The sequence below is a fragment of the Heliangelus exortis genome, chromosome 15 (genome assembly GCF_036169615.1).
Source record: "Heliangelus exortis chromosome 15, bHelExo1.hap1, whole genome shotgun sequence".
Lineage (NCBI taxonomy): Eukaryota > Metazoa > Chordata > Aves > Apodiformes > Trochilidae > Heliangelus > Heliangelus exortis.
Genome location: NC_092436.1, coordinates 17519052 through 17541139, shown reverse-complemented (window position 1 = coordinate 17541139; position 22088 = coordinate 17519052). Strand labels below are relative to the sequence as shown.

The 22088-nt window shown below is 41.1% G+C and overlaps 1 protein-coding gene across 1 annotated transcript; it reads right to left on the bottom strand.

Annotated features, from left to right (window-relative positions):
* Positions 1-529: 529 nt before the first annotated feature.
* Positions 530-21484, bottom strand: PANK3 (pantothenate kinase 3). Its single transcript, XM_071758304.1, has 7 exons — positions 21255-21484; positions 14017-14369; positions 12052-12305; positions 11261-11437; positions 10356-10479; positions 7102-7227; positions 530-5306 (listed from the first exon to the last, which is right to left on the bottom strand). The coding sequence occupies exons 1-7, from the start codon at positions 21280-21282 to the stop codon at positions 5256-5258; spliced, it is 1113 nt and encodes a 370-aa protein (XP_071614405.1). The 5' UTR covers positions 21283-21484; the 3' UTR covers positions 530-5255.
* Between the last annotated feature and the right edge of the window lie 604 nt (positions 21485-22088).

Below are 22088 nucleotides of genomic sequence, written 5' to 3'. Positions count from 1 at the left end.
GCCGTCCCTTCTCCTCCCCACCCCTCACGCTGGGCTCTTCCTCAGCAGCCTCCCTGCCCCACGGCCAACGCTGACCCCGCCACAGGAGCCAGGAAGCCCAACACAAGTTCACCCATTCTGCTTAAACAACCTTTAAGCGACCAGGACACCCGAAAGGAAAAAGGAAAAGGGGGCTCGACTACCGAGATTATTTATTTCATCGAGGCAGCAGTACTACAGTTAGGCTTGGTGCTCTGAAACAGCAAGCTCTGAAATGTCCCAGGGTCCCAAACTGTGCAAACAGGGCCTTCAAACGCAAGCACGTTCCAAAAGCTGCAGAAGCAAGCTTTGGAAATAATTCTTACCTTCTGATGCTCTGGGTAATATTAGAAATGCCAGAGAAGCAATCTATGGGAAAAACACCAATCTCAAATCATTTATTAGGAAAAGACAAAGTACTGTCTCAACATTCATACAGAACAAATGGTAATAAAACAAGAAAAATAAACTGTAAAAAAAAGGTAGGCCCGTCAGAGAGGTTACAACAACGTAAATGAAATCCAAACTTTATTCATGCAAATGAGCAGTAAAGAAATATTTACAGTATCGATGGGATGAGTTACAGTCTTGGCCATATTTGGGCCCCAATCAAATTACTCAGGGACATATTAAAGAAACCTAATCTGTACATTCAACAATGAGAATCTATAAAAAGAAAAATAATTTAAACAATTTACAAGAGCTGTATTACAGATGGCATCAAGATATCATTTACAACAGCTGTAACAATAGATGACTAAATTTGTGATTAGAAATTTGTAGCACATAGTTTTACATGACATTTTCAGTGTCTGAACAGTAAACAAGAAAGCGGAGACATATCAGGAGTGCAATGCAATAGGCAAAAGGCAACCTAACCAAATGGCTCTTTGGAGAACTTCGATCCTAGAAGGGTTTACGATTTATAAATTCACCTGTCCATTTTCCTAACTAACAAGAACAAATATTTGAAGACAGCAATTGGTGCTTAGAAGGCTTCACATAACGAGACAGCAGATGGAAAATTAAATACTCGTTTATGCCAAAACTCAGAAATGTACAAGCAGTGCAATTATCAAAAGCTCTCTATATGCTCTTTCACATCAACATACTATGTTCTAGAAGTCATAATTTAATGTCTCAAAATTCTCACTAGTCTTGTAATGAAAATCTCGTGTAATGTAAAATCAGAAATCAGTATCCGTCCTCTCAAAGCCTGTACTTACAATGTTCTTAAATTGATGCCAGAAAAACTGTGAAATGCTAGCAGTTTATAGATTAGCAACTGATAAACCAAATTCCACTTTATCTGAAAGGCAAGTCTTAGGGTTAGCTTTAAAAATTATTTTAAACGGGTACTATTGCATTTATACAATTCCCCCAAATGCTTACAGTAATAGCTGATGTTCTTGGAGTTAGAGCAGAGGACAAATGTCAACTTTATACCTAACACTATTTGTTTCAACAGCTACAATGGCAAAATAAGATGATGGGTAATACTGAATTCAATCCAACTATGAAAATCATGTGTACCATAATGCACCACAGGGATGGCACGGGCCTTACAGAAAGCAGCACAGGAGCCCAAAATCGCAAATGACTCGCCACATTTACAAAGGCAGGCCACGTACTCTAATGAAAGGGAAACTTGAAATAAGGTCAAAAAATAACGGCAAAATGGTAACTTTTGAGTCCGTCAGAAGGACCAGGCCATAAATATTCTATTCACAATTTCTATTTAGAATCTTTATTTTCCACAAATGATATATAGCACCAGCAGGAATATGTGAAGTAGTGTTACTCTGTGTTCCCCAGGCAGAAGACCTCAAGGCCAAATCTTCCTCATTAGTCTGGATAGCCCCCATTTAGAACAATCTTCTCAAGTAACTAAAGAGAGCAGGATTTTGCACTCAGTTTGGCAAACCCGGTGCAAAAACTCCCTGTGCAAACATACTCTGTTAGCAGAGGAAGAATTACAAATAGACCGCAGCATCTTTTGAGATGCTTTCAGAAAGTGTGTTTTCATGGATAGTTAGCATGCTTGACTCATGCGAAGCAAGCAAAACTACGAACATCTCAAATGCATGTGGTAATATCACAGTATTGAAGTAATATTTAATCTATCATGAGAAGCCAGGACTGAAATTTTATTCTTAACAGCCAAGCTGAGAGTAAGTGGGACAGTATGGTCTCCATATTCTTTCTACACCATAACTCGAATTATGAAGGTGTTGGTAGAACCACACAGGTATTTGCCTGCAGAACACTAGAGGAAGAAAGATCTTCAAAAGGCAGTTCATGCACTTGAACAGCCTTCAAAAATCTGGACCAAATTATAAGATTAAGAAAGTATATCCATACTGACGCTCTCTAAATTGTGAAATTTATTGGGGCTTTACTAAAAAAGAATGAAAAAGTGTGTATACTTAAACCCCTGCTAGCTTCAGTAAAGAGCGATGCAGGTGTATTCAGGCCAGCCTGCTAAATATTAAAAATGTATTCATGAAGTTTTTCCCTTCTGCTTCCAACTGCAGTTCCCCTAGTAGAATTAGAAAGGTGAAAGTGATGAATTTTAGTAGCCAAACCGACCTGTAATAGATCCGTCTAAAATGGAACTTCTTTGGCAAGACATAATCTGTACTAAAACTCATACGATTGTTAGGAAGATACTGCTACGACAAAACTGTGCGTAACACGTAGACCAAGCCTGAGAGATGAGACCGAGAAAAGCAAAAGCTTAGGGCTACAGAGATAGGAAACCGGAAACCTGATGCTGTTGACACTCCTGGCATCTCTATCTATGCCGGATTGAAGGGATCATCTCCATGGCCAATAAAATCATCTGCCTTTTCTATGGTTGAGCAACGCTGGTTAGGAAACCTCCTGGAGAAAGTCCTAATACCAGCAAAATTGGCATCAGATGAAAACAGTAAAAGGCACTCACATGGCTGATTGAGCTGAAAATGATTACACATTAAAAATAAGCTTTACATTTTACTTTAGAAGTATCACACAACTTTTCTCTAGAGAAGTGGTTCCACTTGAGAAGACAACAGTAGCCCTGAGAAAAACCCAAATTTTCCCTAAAACCACTTCAGTCTCTGAGGAAAAGAAACAGCAAGGGTGAAAGTAAAACCAGTGAAGAATAGGGAAAAGCAATTTACTTCTGTGATTGGTATAAAAGAAAAAAGCCTTTTCACGCTATTTAGAAGATAACTTAGATGAAAATGCTTTAAGGTTTATCTTGGGACTGTAGCAACAAGTTCTAGCTTAGGAGAAAATGAGATGAAACCCGATGTCACTTAAATAAAATACCCCAGGGCTTGACAGTAGGGCTTGAAAACATCTCTGGTTGCTCTTGTAACGAAGTAAAAATAGTGCTAAGAAGTTAGCAAGAGGAAGTTTTGCTAAAAAATCAAGTTTTTTTAGAAGCTTGAAGGGAAGATGTAGGACATACTTTTTGATTCTCACAGTAGTTTCTCTGCAGTACAGCTATTCAAGAATTATTTCATTCATTTATTTGGTAACTCCATACAACTTACTTGAAAATCTTATTTTAGCTCTTATCAACTTCAAATCGTTTAAATAAACCATGGCCATTAGGTAACAATCTTCTACAATCTTCTATGCTTCTGGTAAATTTTATACAAGCAATTTCCCATACTGCTTCAAGAGCCACTCTCTCCCAGAATTAAAAAACAAGAAGCGAAATAGCAACAACTAAGGTCCAAAGGATCTCTGATCCACCTGTAATATCAACGTAGTTCACTTGTGCAGGAAAAATACACAGTTGACTTGCGTAAGTTTCAAAAGGCTGTCGAAACCTTGAAAACAATTAAGGCTTTACAAAGTTTTACAACCAACGGCTACTTTCTGTTGTCAACATTAACCGAAGGGAAACACAATACACCACTTATAAAGACATTCTAGAAAAACCAAAATGACCTATTTTCTGAAGTGCTGTTATTTAAATCGGATCAGTTGCGCTGAGTCTTTCTGGGTTTTTTTTAATGTCTCAAATGAAACTTCAAAACGAGCACAACAGAACTGCAGTCTCAGTACCAGAAATAGCAACAATAAATTAAACTGCATCTGCATTTGGCATTGGGCTTCACGAATTGGCTACTTTAAGTTACTCTACTCTGAAAGGATGATAGAATTATTTTTTTTTTAAACATACAAGGTTAGTATGGGGCTCTGATTAAACAAACAAACAAAAACAAAACAAAAATAAAGAAAACTGAAAGTAATACGTAACATGCAAGGTGAATGTGTGTGTATAGAACGCAGCCACGCCATGGAACTTGAGCAATCGGTTTTAATAACACCTTGAAACCCAAAATATTAATGTGTTTTAGTATGGTCGGCCCTCATGCCCTTGTAAGAAATATTTAACATTAAAATAGTATCATAAAATTGGTTAAATCTTTAGTCCAGAAAGAGTCATACAGGTAATGACTGGGTACTGTTCCTACAAGTTTAAGATCACATGCCCTGGCTCCAAGACTAAACTTACTACAATGATCACAACTGCAAATTTTAGAAGTATATAGAAAATCCAGATGATCGGTTCTCCAGAGTAAGGATTTTATCCCAAGGCCACAATTTGATGAACAGTTCTGTACTGCAAGAACACTAAGCATTGGTCCATTGATGCTGCCCTCATCTTTCAAAAACAAGCTTCCAAATCCAAAAGCAAGCTAACAATTTATTTCCATGACTCATAAAAATAAAATTATTACTTCTCTGCTTCCTCACCTTGTAGATTGTACCTTATTGTTCTTACAGTTGTTTTCTGTAAGTACGCAGAGTAAACTGTGTTCATAATATAGTACAACTAACTAAATAAATTTTTCATTCATCAATTTATAAAAAAAATGATGGGCCTAAAAAGCCTCAAGAGTAAGCTTGCAGCTGTTTTCACACTGAGCACTTAAGGGAGTGGCATTCCTTCTTCTGGAAGCTTGTTTTCAGAGGATATATTGCATATTAAAAGTTCAATACCGGCTACATGTACCAAGGAAGATAAACAAAATCCCCAACAATTTAACTTTTCAATGCCCAGAAGTGTGAAAACTCCTTCCTTATAATGGCAATAATTCAGTAGCTCATCACTTCTTAAAAACAGTTATGGAAAAATCTGCTATTTTCTTCTCCCTTCCACAGATTTAGTTCCTATCGCCATAAACGACTTTCATTCAGGTGCAAAATTGTTCAGTGTAGCAACATCCGGATTCTCAACTGAAATTTGGCAGCCCGAGAAGAGCACCAACAGCTCCGAAGTATCCCTGTACAAAACAACCAAAAAATTATTTCAGCTTCAAACAGGGTATTAAATACTGCACAGGTCACGTTACAATGACAACAAAGCATCCGGTGGAACAATGCTACAGAAAGAACTAGCTTAACTTGACCAGATTTCACCCAAAGCCTGCCCCTATACTGGAGGATTCCTAAAGCATGGAAATCAGGTCTGGTTTGATTTTCCCACAGAAGCTTAGTGTTTTGATTGTCAAGGGATCCTCAGTAAGACTTCCTAAGGTACAACGAAAAAAATCCCTTAAACTAAATGCAACTCACATATTTCAAAAATTATGTCAGAGCTTCAAAATATTTTTTGGTGTGAAATAAAAAAACCCCACATTCTCCTGCTGGAATACTTTCCCCTCTGTTGGATTACTTTCCCCTGTGGGGAAATTAGATACTCTTCCTCTATATAACTATGAAATAAGTGTTTGGAATCTAGACTTCAACAAACGGAAGAATTTAAAATTTGCCCAAGAAAAATCTGACGTGGGTAGAACGAACAAGGAATCCTTCTGCTATTACTGCAGACATTAGCACCAAAACGTATTACTGTCAGTCTTCGGGCAAGCAAAGAAGTTGAGAATCAATGGAAGGAGAACAGATGTAATGCTGTAATATCTGCAGACCGACAAACTGAGGACAAGAATTGCCAGCCTGCTGCCAAGAAGCTACAAGTCTCCCAGCCACTGCACCTGTAGTGAATACTGGCTGCCTACATTTTAACCAAAACAGGTCAACTCCCTCAGCATTACCGGGATCCATCACTGATCTAGACTGCAGTAGCAACCCAACAGCAGGCTAGTCTCAAGAGCGTAAAATCATTACAAAGAACTTGGAAGTTTTCTCTGTGGTGATAGGAAAGTCCTTGCTGAAAGCAGTTTTCACTTTAAGGATGTTGCTCAAACTCAGTTGAGAACAAAGCAAGCATTTCAGAAGCCCACGCTTGAGATCTCTCTAATCTTTTGAAATACAACATACTATTGCTGTCACCTTGATTCAGATTTAGAAAATACAGGGTTAAATGTAGAAAACTGGAGGTACAGCAAAAATTCATTCGCCTGTGTCACAGATAAGAGGAACTTTGTCTAGGTAAGCATTAAGCAGGACCTGTATTGTCTGTAAGGAAAACTCCCAAGAAAAGAGCCAGTGAAAACCAGTTTGTTGTCTGGAGCCCTGCCAACCCAGCAAAGGTGAAAAGGACACCTTGAGGAAGACTAGGAGCCTTCCTCCAAAAGACCGATGCCCATGACGGTGCACATGTGAAGATGGGTGGAAACTTATGTTAATAGCTGATTTGAATAACCTCACTTCTTGTATGCATATGCATGTTTCTCTAATGCATATGCATAATTTTGTGTGATTAATAGCTCCTTGCATTTAACTGTGGTGTGCGTGTTAGGAGGAGATCCCCCTCGCACCCAGTGCTGTAATAAACATACCCGCTTTATAACCTCTCGTGCATTGTCAAGTTTGTTTCCACACGTCAACCCGAACCCAAGGAAAGACTGCTGAAACTTAATGTGGAGCTTTAAAGTTTTTTCCCTTCCCAAAAATGTATTGTTTGAACTGAGATAACCCAAAGTGCCTGGAGTACTTCACTGGCAGAGCAAGCTGTCCCCAGAGAACCAACGCAGTCTGACTGACCTCCTTCCCTTTGCAGTGTTTACTGAGCACTTGGTGTCTCAGGTTATGAGATCGAGGTACGAGAGCTAGTCAATACAAGTGGTTTTGCTTTATCTTAAAACAACACAGACAGGTAAATGAACCACAGCATACCTCATGTTCCAGGAACAAGGCCTTCAGCTGGCCTTTTGACCAGTAATCCAGTGCATACGCAAGAAGCTTCATTGACAAGGTATTCACACGTAAAAAATTGCCAACAAACACTACTCTGTTTATTTTCTAGAAATAGAAAAACAGGAAATGATTAAGTCTTTTCGATGCTTAGCCCATCCTTGGAAAATTAAGCTATGAAAAACCAGTCTCCAGTAAGCAAAAAAAAAAGAAAAAAAAACCAAACTAAACAACACACAATTAAAACATGGTTCCAAAACTTAAACCGGCATAACTAGGGGAAAAGAAAAACCATACAACCCTCATGAATTTACATTAAAGTACCACTTGTGTTCCAAATTAAGCGAGTATTTTCAGTAATAAAGACAAAGAAACATCCCAGCTACAAGTGAATTGAAATGAAAAATATTTCTACTTGGTTGAGAAGACTCAATGCCTTCATAGCCCTGTACAATGCTGCTTGATCCATATGCAACAAGGCAGCACTGTAAAGAAGCCGAAGACAGTAAGACAGATGTGTCTTTCATCTTCAGACCTCTATACACCAGTATAAAATAAGACTAAGACTTAAATACTACAAGTGAGCTGTGAATTTTTCGAGTCAAATGTAAACAAGTGAAAAGTCATTAATTTTTCCCCAATTACAGAAATAAATTCAACATTAAGTGGAAGTAATGTTATACACTAGTTCAATGAGAGCAAGAACCAAAGAAAATTTAATTGTTAGTGCTTAACTTAGTGCTTAAATATGCATTTAATGTTAGATGAACACTCGTATATAAGTTGCTACACAAACTAGTATGTCAGTTCAACCTGTATTAACCAACATGCAACTGTTTTTACCCTCTTGATTAGTTCCCAGTGAAGACAAAATAAACAGACTGTTAAGACACCTCATCAAGCTTAATTCTGTTCTATAACAGGACGTTGAAATAATTAAATCAATTTTATCATATCAGTTCAAAACAGTGTGTGGATCCCTATCAGCCATTTCTTAAGATCTGTAGTTCTGTAACATGGTTGGAATTAGACAAAAAAACAACCAACCCTTGGAAAAAAGGTAATTTCTGCTGGTTTTGAGTTCTGATTTATATTCATCTATTCCCAACCATAAATATAAATTGTGCACATTTGTCTTAGGCTCAGACTGTCAGTATGTACTTTCAAATTCATCCTGATTTTAACTCTTATTATTAAGCTTTGCCATAAAGCTGCTGAGGAACTGGGCTCTGTCCCCTCTTTGTTCAGTTAAGATTCTTGAATAAACCAAAATAATCCCAAAGCTAACTCAGTAACCAAGAAATTAATTTTCTTCTCCAGGTGAGACATGAAATAAATAGAAGAAAATTGAGGGAAGAACTTGAAATATTAAAACCATAAAAATACTTAAGCCTAGCTCCTTAGCAAAAGGAGGGCTGCTGCAGCTAACAATGTTACTGGTATTCCTCATGCTTTCATCCCCACAGATTTTAAGCAGAACTCTAAATTGGTTACCCTTAAGTCTCCTCTGTAAAACTGTTGTTAAACACCGCTGTATCTGAAGCACATTAGTAACTTAGAAAAACCCTGGTGCGCAGAGGCACACATCTTCTATGCCTGTATTCATTATTCCATAGGTTTTGATTGTCCATGCTAATCGTATCGAAATTAATACTGGTTCTGTTTAGCAGACCTTTGAGAAACCTTGGTAGGAAATTATCTCTGTATCAACCAGTAGGAAAATGGGTGTCAAAGCAATCTGAAGTCTCAAGAGTTGGTAAAAAATTAAAAGAACAAGTAGAATCAAGGGTTTCTACAAGCTTTAATCAAAGAACAATTTCATCTTTAAGAAATGGCTGGAGGCCATCGGTCATGCTACTCAAAGCAGGTCTTTCATCAAGTTCCAAAATTTAAGTTACTTAAGTCAAATGTTTTGAAACTCTCCAAGGACAGAGAGTCAACAGTTTCTCTCTGGGTCCATGTTTCAGGGCTTAACCATTCTCATTGTGAGCATTTTTCCCCCTCATACCAATCAGAATTCCCTTTGCCTGTCTCCATTGTTCCCATCCTTCTCCTGTGCGTGGCTGTACCTGACAGCATCTTCTCTGTAACCCTCTCTGGACAGCGATAAACATTTCAGGCTTCGGTTTCTTCAAGCTTTGCTCAGATCCCTCTGTGTCTGCTCACAGGTCAACTGCTGCAGAGCAGGGCCCTGCCTTGGTAACTTGCCTGCTAGACTTGTCCTAGCTTGCCGGTGGTAGCAGTCACGGAGGAGGTGAAAAGAGGCCCTGCCCAAAGTATCTCCTCCTCACCTGCTGGCTGTCCTTGCTAATGCATCTCAGTTCAAGGTCAGCCTTCACCTCAGCATGTGTACGCTGCTGATTCACGTTCAGTTCGTCTTGTCTCTAACACCCTCCTCTCTTTTGCAATGCTCCTCCCCAGCCAGTCTATAACCCACCTCTTCCTTTGGTTGTGAGGATGCTATCCTGGAAGATCCAATGACCTGTTCTGGATACCCTGCGCCAGCAGGACAACCTACCGCAAGACCCTGCTTCCTAAGTCTCCATAAAACCAGAATCGTGTTCTACTCAAGTCCATTTAAAGTCTCTGCTTCACTACTTGCTCTCTTCACTTGCCTCAGGACCTTAAGCTTTGCTTTTTCTAGACTGTTACTGCAATCCCCAACAATTTCTTCACTCATGAATAGCAGGTCCAGCACTATGCTTGCCTAGTCGGCCTGCCTAGCACTTGTGTCAGAAAATTGTCCCCAGCACACTGAGAAGTATGGACTGCTTTTGATCAGCTACATTACCCTTCCAATAGGGGTTGGGATAGTTCCTCATGAGAACCTGGCCTTAGAGGTCTTTTTGTACCCCAGGCTGCATGTGTTTCTGTACAGAGCCTTTAAGTTGGGACCACAGTAATCCTAGTTTTGCAAGGGGACTTCAAGTCCTTTTATCACAACATCCTGTGCTCCCCTGCTGCCTCACTTATCTGCAGTTTTTGGGCTCCATTCCCTCACAAAGCTACTTTGAAGTCCTCCTCGTAAGTTTACCCTGCCCAGGGACAAAGACATCCTGTCCCACCTCTTCAAAGACAGCCAAAACATTCTAAACCAATTTCTAGTTTCTAATATTAAACTAGTTTCTTCATTTCGTTTGAGAACATACTTAAAGGTTAGACATGATACATCATCCTAGCAGTCTATTAATCTGAAAATAGACCTACAGATAGATTATTTCCTTGTCAGTTTTTACCTCATTAACTGCACACATCCGGGCAATCGACCCAATATTGTTGGTTATAGTGACCAATATGGCTCTTGCAAGATCTTCTTTACTAACAGACTCTCTCTTCTCTTTGTAGATCATATTCCCAAAACTGTAACAGGAAAAATTTCCATTAAGTACAAAGCAATTCATATGCATTTCAACTACTTTCAGATTCTGATTTTTATGCTAAAACAGAACTTGTCTCATGCTTGTTCTTAAGGAGCTCCTTTATTAAGTCTGCATTTAATACAGCAATTTGACAACTGGCACTGAAGCCTGTGTTTATTCCTTCACAAAAAACAGGTCATTTTGTTACAGTAACAATCTTCAACGAAGTATTTTTGTTTAGATGGATGACTTTTCTGAAGAAGCATCTACAGCTAAAAGTAGATTTATATTTAGGCACGACTACTCTCCAAACCTGGTCTATGGGTGTGCAGGTCTGTAAATTAAGTCTATGCCTAAGATTGAATCCTCCAGCTCCTCGTGCTTGCATCCTCACACTCAGCATCTACTCAAGCCTCTATTCTCAAAGTGGAGGGAAAACAAGGATCAGCTGAATGGTTTTATGAATGGACACAGTCTTCGGAAACGGAAAATAAACAGCTGCCAGACTGCTCTTCAGGTTGCATAAATGAAGAGTTCTTGATTAGAAGGACATTTCCATTACTGTATATACGAGACCGTGAGGCCTTCAGTTCCTGGTTAGCAGGCTTCCACAGCTGCATGTGGCTTTACATCTGAAAAACTGAGTGTGTGTATAGATGTTTAGGATGAAAACTTAACCTCACCACAACAAAAGTTTGCTAAAAGTAGTTTTCTCTGTATTAGTAGTTTCTGAAGCCCCCCCCTAGCCCGCAGGAGAACCAACAAAAACATCTCTTCCTTACCTGGATGCTACAGCCCAGCCTGGCAAGCCAAATCTTTCATAGTCTCCTCCGTAAATGTCTCGAACCAACTTGTCGGCATGTGTGCTGTCTCCTTTGGATGCCATTTCCAGAGCTTCTTCAAAACTTTCACAGCCAGTCAACAAACTGCATAAACCAAGAAAGGTCCCTCCACCTAGACTAAGAAAGAAAACTAGTTGCTTTTAAATAGTACTTTTTCGCATTGAATACTTTTATGTTTTATGAACAAAATAAAGTCCTCTATCTTAAATACCACTCTCTTCAGTTTCTTGCTCGAGGTTTACTATGCCAACAGCTATCAATCAAGCTAATATTTAAATGCAAAGCTAACCATATAGTAAGAACTAAAACAGTTATAAGCTCTCAAAACATCAGCTGGAAGATCTAGAGACAAATTCCCCAAATACCTCCACCATGCCACTAACTCTGATTCTTGATTATTTTCTGTAAACTATGTGGATATATTTGCTCTTATGGAAGAAGAAAAACACAGTGAGCACACATTATCAAAACTTTAGACAAAACCAATAAAACAATCACTGGGGAACACTTGTAGTATGTACTGCTTGATAAAGATGATAGCGGCTGAATCTCCTCAGTAGTAGAACTATGGGATGGTGTTTAATGTACGAAGCTGTAAATGAAAGATAAAATACTTCTCCCTACTAGAGAGAGAACAAGAGGTGGGGGGGGAGTCATGGAAAGGAACCACTTTTAAATCAGAAAATCATTGTTCCATAAAGAAACAACTCCACCTTAGGTTTTTAAATTACCTTGTTCCAGTTACTCTTTTATAGTTATCTTTGGAATGGACTGATAAAATACTGACTCCTGAACCAATGTTAACAACGAGCAATGGGTATGGATCATCCAGGTTAAAAGGCATCTTTTGGCATCTCTCAGGATCTGAGGCATTTTCAAAATAATAGCACTCTGCCTGGCCATTGAAGCTGACAGAGTCTATGTACAATAAGCCTTTGACAAGGCAGTCAAGCTCATCCAGTTTGTGCAGCTGGAGGTTTCCAATCTGTGTTAAGAAAAGAAAAGACATTGTCAACATATCCTAACATGGCTCAAATACACCACAAATTTAGGAGTATATTTGTACTGCCTAAATTTAAGGAGCTACACCAGGCAGACAGTTCAGGAACTTCAAAGCCTGTATAAAGCCAACAAAAAGTTCTGAGGTGAATTCTTAATGCAGCAATTATCAAGTTACTATAAAGCTAGATATCAGACCTGAATCAAGAGCACACAGACAGTATACATATCTGCTTTAGTAAATTGAGAAACCTTTTGAGAAACTGAGACATTACTCCATGGAAAACTTAGCAACCGTTTTCATCAATCAATAATAAATAAATCAAATAATAAATAAAATGAAGGTCACCAGATACTCTGGAGACCCCATCAAGTGTTATTTCACTAAAACTCACATATCTGCACACTTTTCAAGGTTTGTGGGTTTCCTCCCCCACCTCAGAACTCAGTCATTTCTAAGATGTCAGCAGATAAAACCCTAAGATAAAAACCTCACTGATATCATACTAACTCCCCTTACAACTTCACTAATAATCCAAGGATCATAAGAAAGCCACATGTCAGAAGTTCGGTGGACTGTCAGGCTCCTTATGGTTCTCCCTCAGTTTTGCACATGACGTCAACTGCCCTTGTCTCATAAAGCGGGACAATTTAGCAGGTGCTGCGGATCCTGGGAAGGCTATAGTATCACACGATGATTAATCCAGTTCAACTCTGGGCTTTCGTGCTCTGTTACCACAGCTGGGAGTTCCAACCACTAGAAAGTCTAAATTAGGCAAATCTAATCCTCAGAAGAGCACCCGTGAAGTTTGTCCATGAATCAAGTAAGCTACCACTTACAAAGCAGCGTGCACACGGATTAACAAATTGGACAGTAAGACTGGACTGCATGCTGCCGAGTGACATCAGTACCAGATCACAGCACTGTCCCCTCCTCGCCCCCAGGGCCCTTCAGCTTTTCTTGCCATAGCACAACCGTGAAGTATCAGGGAACTACTCCAACACAAAATACTTCAGTGGGGTCTTAGATAATGAATTAATTTTGCTGCACAAATTGTTACCCTATTCCATCAGCAATGGGATGAGCACAACGTGAGACTGGCATGGGAATGAAAATATAAGCAGATTTTGGAAAGCAAACTGAGCTACTGAAAGTCTTTTTGTGGCAAGAGACCCACAGCCACTTTAAAACTAGGACGTGTGATAAGATTCTCAGTTAGAAGCTTTGGATAGAAACTGAATCCAAACAGCTGACCAATTTTGACTGCGAAGGGAAAACACCTCAAGACAACCCCAAACCACTCTGCAGTTGCGGAAAAAAAAGACTGTCTTCAACATGGGCGTTTGGTTACATACCTCTAAATAATGCACTACTCTTATGGAGATAGCCCACGAGCACTCAAAACTTATCATCAAAGACTGTTGGGGGAAGAAAAATCAATTCAAAGAATTGCACCTCAGAAGTTTAAGTGCATTTCCCATCAGAGAAAATAGAGATTAGAAAAATAGTTAACTCCCACAAAGGTGTCCTGCATTTCAATGGCTGTGAAACAATGCAAGTTGCTAATTAGCTGCTACCATTAGATCTCCAAATTAATTATCATGCTGTCAGAAAGCATATTTCTAGATTATCGTCCTTAGAAAAAAAAATTTAATTATTAATCTTTGAGCATTCTACAGAAAGACAGGCTACCTACTGTGCGAAAATCTTCTTCAAACTTGTAAGCACCACCGCCAGTGGCACAGAGCACCGTGTGTAGCGTTGAGAAGTTTTTATTTCTTCCCATCTGGATAAAAGTAGGCAAATCGTGAGTTGGGAATCGAATAAAGTGCAAATTTCCTCTTCGAGCAAAAAGCGTTAAGTCTTTCAGCTCAAGGTGGACATCTCGAATGCCGGTGGATCCATAGGCTATATTAGAAGTCAGGTATTTACGGATACTCTTCAAGCTTTCAACTTCCTCCTGTTCCTCCTCTGCAGTGATATCAATAGGTTCAAAGTATGCAAGTTTCACCAACGTTCCCCCAATGTCCATGCCAAACCATGGAAAAGCTGTAAAGATACAAGATTTGATTCATCACCTTTGTTAAAGAGCAAAAGGAATACATGTAACTTTAAGACTAAGCCAAGACTAAGTCTTCAACAAGACAGACATTAACAAAAATCCTCACAGGAACAAAGAATTAAGACTTATTTCCATTACATGATCTCAAATGTCCCTCTGGCCACAGGTCAAAATGGAAAAGTGAGCAACTCTATTTATACAACTTACTCCTTGAATAAGCAACCCAGAAGAAGATACTACACAAGGACTCCTCTGTATGTCAGCCACTCTTGATAGGATTTATATATGGTTATAGCCAGGAAAATTAAAGCAGTAAGTTGAATGGTAACTAAGATTTTGGGACTGCAAAGATACAACATTTATCCATGCTTGAGATTCCTTCAGGTATTAAGAAATACACTGATACTACAGAGCTAGAATGTCCTTGTACAAGGAGATGACATGGAAACCCTGTCAACTCTCCTCCTACATCCAAAATTTTCAAGTCAGCTTGGTTTGAGTGGATCTTGACTCATGCCCATTCTATCTGTATGCACGGTAACTGGAGAAAACAGGAACCCATGTGAAAACTCCAGTTCCATTTTCAGGTACTGGAAAAGTCATGTCATTTGTAGGGTTAAAAGAAGGCCTCAGAGAGATTCAGGGTGGAGGACTATCCAGAAAATACACTTGGCAGAGCACACTCTGGTTTCCCTCAAAACTTCCCATCCGGAGGGCAGCCAGGCTAGTAACGGCTGAAGATGACAAATCTATTTTAAGTCATGCCATACATACAAGGAACCTTTGCATTACTTTACGCCGCATATATGCGCACTCTGCTTAAGGGGATGTTGCCACTCTTTAAGGCGTGCTGGAAGCACAAGAGTTTTCATTCTGACATATGGTATCTGCAGGATATATACCAGCATGTATGATTGGTATAGTCTCTCAAATCCCTTAAAAATTTAATCGAGGCAGTCTTATATCTGAAAGCTACCTTGGAACAAGACAAAAGTAGCAAGGCATGTACCTTGGATTAAGAATATACAGGTGATTAGATAAAAAGTATCTGCAGGTCATGCTCCTTGGAGTGAGAGATCAGCTTGATCCTTATTGCTGTCATAGTTAAGAGAAATGTGCCTGGATGAGACCAAAAAAAAAAAAAATCGCACCACTGTTGTTACAAGCTTGTAGCTCTGCAGGCACCAAGTTTGAAGTCTCGTGCAGCTGCAACAATCATTCTGCAGCTTCAGTTCATAAAGACAGTCAATGCACCTGCAATAAACCTGGGGTTTTTTCTGCAGCTCTAGGGGATTTGGTCATTAAAATATTTTCTCAGCTCTTCCTCTTATTAAGACAATACAAAGTGATGCAAAGCTCAGAAGTATTCCTTGCTGAGCATCTAACTGCTATACACAGAACAAATCCAGTGCCCTATCTGTTCAAAGTCCAGCTCCTCTCCACAGCTAAACTAAAATTTGACAGAAGAAAGGTGGGAATCAAGCCTTTTACTCAACGAGGACAATTGCGTTGGACAGACTACCTAAAACTGCTTAAAAAACATGCATTCTGCTGCCTTTAGCAAGTCAAGCCAAGCTCTATTTGAGAATACATAAAATATGCATTTTTACTATTTGAGAAGAGACATATATGCAAAGGAGAACCCAAACTTGGGAAGTCAAACCCCATATGGTTTAACATCACACAACACCAAACTGAACTGGCTTCAGCAGGGCAGCAAGAAGGGTATCACAATATCCAACCTCCTTAATTCCAAATCCAGATATTCTTTCACTTCACTTCCCTGCCAGAAGCCCCCATGGTCCCTACACAACAACCAAGAACCTTTGCTGAAAAGCAACAGATTGTTCCATACGTGCTGCGAATAGAGGTTTGAGAAGCAACCTGTTCAGAGTTAAAATAATAATGGTGTTCAACAGGATTTTCTAGGACTGCTTCCTGCAATGCAGCAGATCACTTCCTGCATGGGATGAGTGTTGTCACAAGGTTCTGGGCTCAAGGAATGATGTAGCAGTTCTGCCTAGTAAGAAAACCCACACTGATGGCTCTTGGGTGTTTGTTAAATAACTCTGTCGAGCGAGAGTGGGAGTTTGCGCTCGTTCTCTGGAGTTTGCACTTCCCAAGTTCTTGGTGTATATAGTTGCTGACAGCAATTTTAAGGGTACTTACATCTTATCATAAAAGGTCTTTGTATGCCAAAAGGAAGTAACTCTAGTAATAAGTCTCTCATGCCAATACAAGCACAAACGTAGAGGTGGGGTTCTGCTTCAGCAGAGAAGAGGACCTTTGAAGATCTCCACCCAGACCACATAATAGTGTTTTGACTTATGACACGTGTTTTGGATCACATGCTCCAAGACTTCACTATCTTCTCCTTATTCAGTCAAATGTAAGATTCTCCAGTCTAACACGCTATTTGCATTTAGCTTTTAAAGACTGAAAAACAGATTACAGTTCTTATGAATGTGATGACACACTTGAAACACAAACACCTTGAAAATATTTCCTTTTCACTGCAAGATAAAATAACAGCCTGGGTTAACCCTGCATTACATTAACAAGAACTAAACTTTGAGGGGCAGTAGCTACCCCTAATTCAAACAGAGAGCTTTGCATCTTATAAAAATAAATAAAAACACAGCTGTCAGTGACAGCAGAGACCAAGCTACAAGAATTTGTGCCATCTTTTTAAGAAAGCTTACATATTAATAAGACTTTAAGAGTGTTGCACTTCAAGTGCTAATGAAGCTGGGGCAACAGCTGCCAAGCCATGCTGCAGCTTGTAATTAATACTGGCCTAAAACACAAGAAAGAAAAATGATCATGAAATCACGTGGAAAGCTAGGTTTACTGCTGCCAGCACTACAACAGTTCTTTATGAAAGTATGCATTATTATCAGGTAGGATGCACAAAACTTATCTTCTAATGCAGCCTTTGACAACAAAATTAACCTTGATCCCATTCTTACCTGATGACAGGTTACCTACATAAAAGTTAATAGTGAATTACTACACCACTAGTGCTTATAAACAGAGAAAGTGAAACCAAATGTATCCTGCAGTTTCTCCAAATGCATTTTCCTCTATGTACACGCATACATTCTTGCACTTAATGGTATTTCTGTAAAGCACATGCAAACAACGGAGTCAAAACTAATGACAACACCTCTATCAGTTAGCAGTCTGAGGCAGCTAACATATCCAATGGGACAACCTAAGGGAAAGCACATCAAAGGCTGTGGAACTGCTAAATCAGATGAGAGTTACCTAACGGCTCTGCAGCCATTTTTGCCTTTGCTGTAGTGCCTCTGAGCCTCAGCAGAACAAAACTGTAGATCAAGAGTTCCTAGCCCTGGAGACACTGGAGTTTCTCTGCTTACCTAGTTCTATAGAAGGTTTTCGGTTCAAACATTCCAAGTTGAGCTCAAAATAAATTTGGGCTTGACGGAATTAACATCCAAATTAAAAGCATCTGAAATGCACTATCGCATCTTGCTGTTTTCCTCATGGAAAAATTTCTCCACTAACCTCTAAGCTCTCCAGGCGTTCCCACTCAAGACACCTCTGATCACACTGCAGAAAGGTCACGGTTGCCAGTGGGAGGACAGAGGATCAGCAGTTACTGTAACTGCTCATCACAGGCTTTGTCTCACAAGTGGATACAATGTATAGCTAATCTAAGGCAAAATATCGCTGCTTCCATTTTCTCATTCTGTTAATTTGGTTGATATTTCAGCAGCAATCTCTTTGGAGATAGGTGCTTTTATTGCATTATACAGCAGGCATAATCTAACACTTACAGATGCAAATACCGGATAAAGTGTGCCTGGCACTACAATTCCATTAACAGAAACACATTGTTCAGCTGCAATGAAATGAGAGCCTGTAACCTCTGCTATGGGCTAATAAACAGCTTTGAAGGACTACTAAGAAAATGGTAGGATACTACAAGACTAAGCATGAAGCCCTATGAACAGAAAAATAAATTTTAAAAAATTTATAGCAACTTAAATGGATTTTTCATCAATTTTACTACACAAATCCTGCATGGAATCACTGGGTCCATAATGACAACATGTATGCAGAACCACATTAGAGAAAATAATATTTTCATCTTTTCTTTAAATTGAGACAGCATTTTGCAAATCTGTACTATGTACTTATATATATTAGTATGCCTCAACTTGCCTCAAGGGAAAAGTAGGCATTTGTTCTCAAGATATTTTTAATAAACAAGAAAGAAACTGTAAAAAGCATTATATACTGTGTACTAAATACAGTAAGTCTTTGGCTTTCCTTTAGCAGTCCATCACACTCCAGAAGCAAGACCAAGGACTCCACCTCCTCTAAGGAGCACAGCACGCTGGCTGGGTGCCCAGCCTTCCCCTACCAAGATGAAGAGCTCCCTCTGAATGAGTGGCTCCTCTCTTCCCTTTAGATGGATCTTAAGAAGCAGTGGCTCTGTAAGACTCACTGCTCTCACATTCATCATCTCCATCCTCAACACCCCTGGAAGTTTCTCTTAAAATTGCCAGCCATTCTTTCACATTGACATTTCCTCAGAAGAGCTATCATGCTACTTGGAAGGATCCCTGGGAGGTCATCTGGTCCACCACCTAGCAGAAAAATTGCCACCACTAGATGAGGTGAACTACAGCTCGGTCCAGCCAAGACTTGAAGAGCTGCGAAGTTTTTCACAGAATCCTCTGAAGATGGAGGGTCCGCAACTTCCTCAGCTTCCACTGCTACATTAACTACTTAGGGACAAGGTTTTCCTAACCTTGAATTTCTGTTACCCTCCTTTAAAATGCCCATCACCCTCCATCACCTGCAAAAGAAATTCAAATGGCCCTTTGCTAGCAACTTTCAAGTCGGTGTATCCACACCACAGAACTGAACTTGCTCTATTTTGCCCTCACCTCTCATCGGACATGGTACTCCCACAGTGAAATCACTCTTTCTTCCATGATGCTAAACATCACAGATAAAAGTACAGGTAGGCTAAAACAGTCTTCTCAATTCTACTTGGTAGCTTTTACAACAGACTAGTGACCTCCTGTTAAATAATGATTAACCATTATTCCCCTGGATCAAATTCAGCTTCAGCACAATTTTTGGTGTGTTTTCTTGCCTAAGAAATGTATACCTGCTCAGCAATTGTATTGCCAAGTGCCTACAAGTGTCTTAGCCAAACATATTTGGACCTAGACAGTCTAGTCTGTGAGCCTAACTTAGCTTTCAGATCAATTTGAGCATATAAATAAAATCAAAAGTAGTATCTGGGAACCAAAGCCCATGAATATCAATGGATTCTTCCATCTTCTGTGATTTTGTGGATCTGCTCCTTTTCAAATATTCAACTGCTCTCCCACCAGGGAGACTGAGGAGTAGAGATCTGAAGAAGCGATCTAAAGGTCACTGCCTAGGAAGCTAACTGTAATTATCTTTAAAAAAATCCACCAGCTTCAAAATACGTTAAAGAGTCACAATGAAATAAACAGTGTAGTTTGACACTGTATTCTTTCACTCCACTGCTTAAATACAGTTCCAACTATTTCTGATTTCCAGTGTAACACCAAAGTTCAGGTTCAAGAACTGGAAGAGTACAACTACAAGTTCAGCATACTTAAACAGGCAAAGCTTCTTGATAAATTTGGCATTGTTACTTAACTATGAGGTTTAACTCTGCCATTACAGTCTTTGAAGCCCAGCAGAGACACTCCTGACACAAGCAGGTTTCTACAGCAGAAGCAGCTATACTCTCAACACTTGAAACTACCAGTCCACACCAACGTCTCACAGGCAATTACTGTTTTCGAATTGGGATATCATTCTTTAAATAGTACACCTATATAGAGGTATACTAATTAATAATAATAATAACTGTGTGCTGCAACTTGCTTATTTAGGGTTTCCTTAACACACCAGAAGAAACAAATTATTTTCACAGCCAAAGTCAATTGCATTGTTTGTAACTATTTCCAGAGCTACACTAATACTTCCAGTGTTAAATACATATTTCGTGATTTGCTTCTTGTTGGGCTGCTCTAACAATGTATTTGAAATACACGCTTTCAATAGACTCTCACTTGTACGCTCTTCATTAGACAGGCATGTCATATGACAACAGGCCCGGCCACCTCTTCCACACAGTAACTCACCCTGAAAGTGTTTTAAGTATGACGACAAAGAAAAATAGCCTAACTCAATGGTACCTTTCAGGTCAATACACTGACATACGTCCCCTTCAGCTGTGGTACATCTGTGTAGGTTTGTCAGCTATGCTCATGTGCACAGCTATGGATCAGTTACACTTGGAAAAGCCCACTTGTATGCAGACTAATTCTACTGCTCAATCCCATTCTCTCTTCTCACGAAAAGGTACCGGTAATATTAGAGATTTTGGTTGCATTCACCTGCATCTGACCCATGTCTCTGCCCTCCAAAACAAATATGACAGACTGTATTATTATTATTACAGCTGTGCTTGTTGATCAGCTTATTTGAATAGAAGACCTGTACCAAACTACTGATAAATATTCTTAAAAAAAAAAAACAACCAAAAAAACCCCCAACCAAACAAAAAAAGTTGATTAGTCCTTAAAAAAAAACATCGGTAGCCACTGCCCGGTACACCCATTCGGTGCCATCTTCACTAAAACGCCCATCCCCCCAAAACCGGTTGCTTCACATTCTGAGAAGCCCTCCCAAGGCGCACACGGGGCTGTCACATCACCCTCACCCAACAGGGAAGCCAGGGAGCGGGTAGAGCCTCGCAAGCAATTCCCGAACGCACCGATCAGCGCCCCAGCCCCACCGCGACTGCCACCCCCAACCCCACATCTCCCCACCCCACATCCCCCCGGCCTTACACGGCTTCTTGGCATCCTTGATCTTCATGGTGCGGCGGCGGCGGCGGTCCGGCTTTCGGGCGGCGGGGGCAGGCGGGCGGGGCGCGTCGCGTCGCTCGGGGTGGGTCTCCTGCCCCTCGCCTGATGGGGCGGGCAGCGGCGGCAGCTCCTCGGGGCCGGTCCTCGGTCGCCTGATCCGCGGCTGGTGGGCGGCGGGCGCCCGCCTCCTCGGGAGCGGCGCTGGCAGCGCCCACCGCTACGCCCGCGGCCCGGGCAGCGGTTCGGCCAGCAGCGGCATGCGTGGCTGGGCCGGGGAGTCGGGGCGGAAGGCGGCGGCTCTCACGCCCGGTCCGGCCCGGCGGCTGTGTCCCGCTGCGAGGCGCCGAGCATCAGCCCCAGGGTCGCCTCGTCGCGCCGCGGAAAGCAGCTCTTCCTACCGCCTTGGGGCACGGCAGCGCCCGGGGAGAGCGGCCCGGGAAGTTCGCTGAAGGCGGAAGCACAGGAGAGGCCCCTCTCGGGCGCAGCCGCCGCGCAGGGGCTGCCCGCCGCCGCGGCCCCCCTCGGCAGAAAGGCAGCCTCGGAGGCCCCCTACGGAGGCCTCGGCCGATACGGACGCGGCAGCCCTGCGCTGGCCCCCTCCGGCACAAGATGGCTGCCAGCACCGGGAAGCCGCGGCCGCGCCACACAATGGAGCCGAGGCAGCACAGCGTCTCCTGGCTCCTGGCGCCTGGCGCCCGCCCCGCCGCTGCCGCAGCGCTGCCCCTCAGGCCCGTCACGGGCCCGCGCCAGGCACGCCGGGACCCGCAGTTCGGCCCCTACGGCCCCGCCGCGCTCTGCCTACAGCTCCCAGCGGGC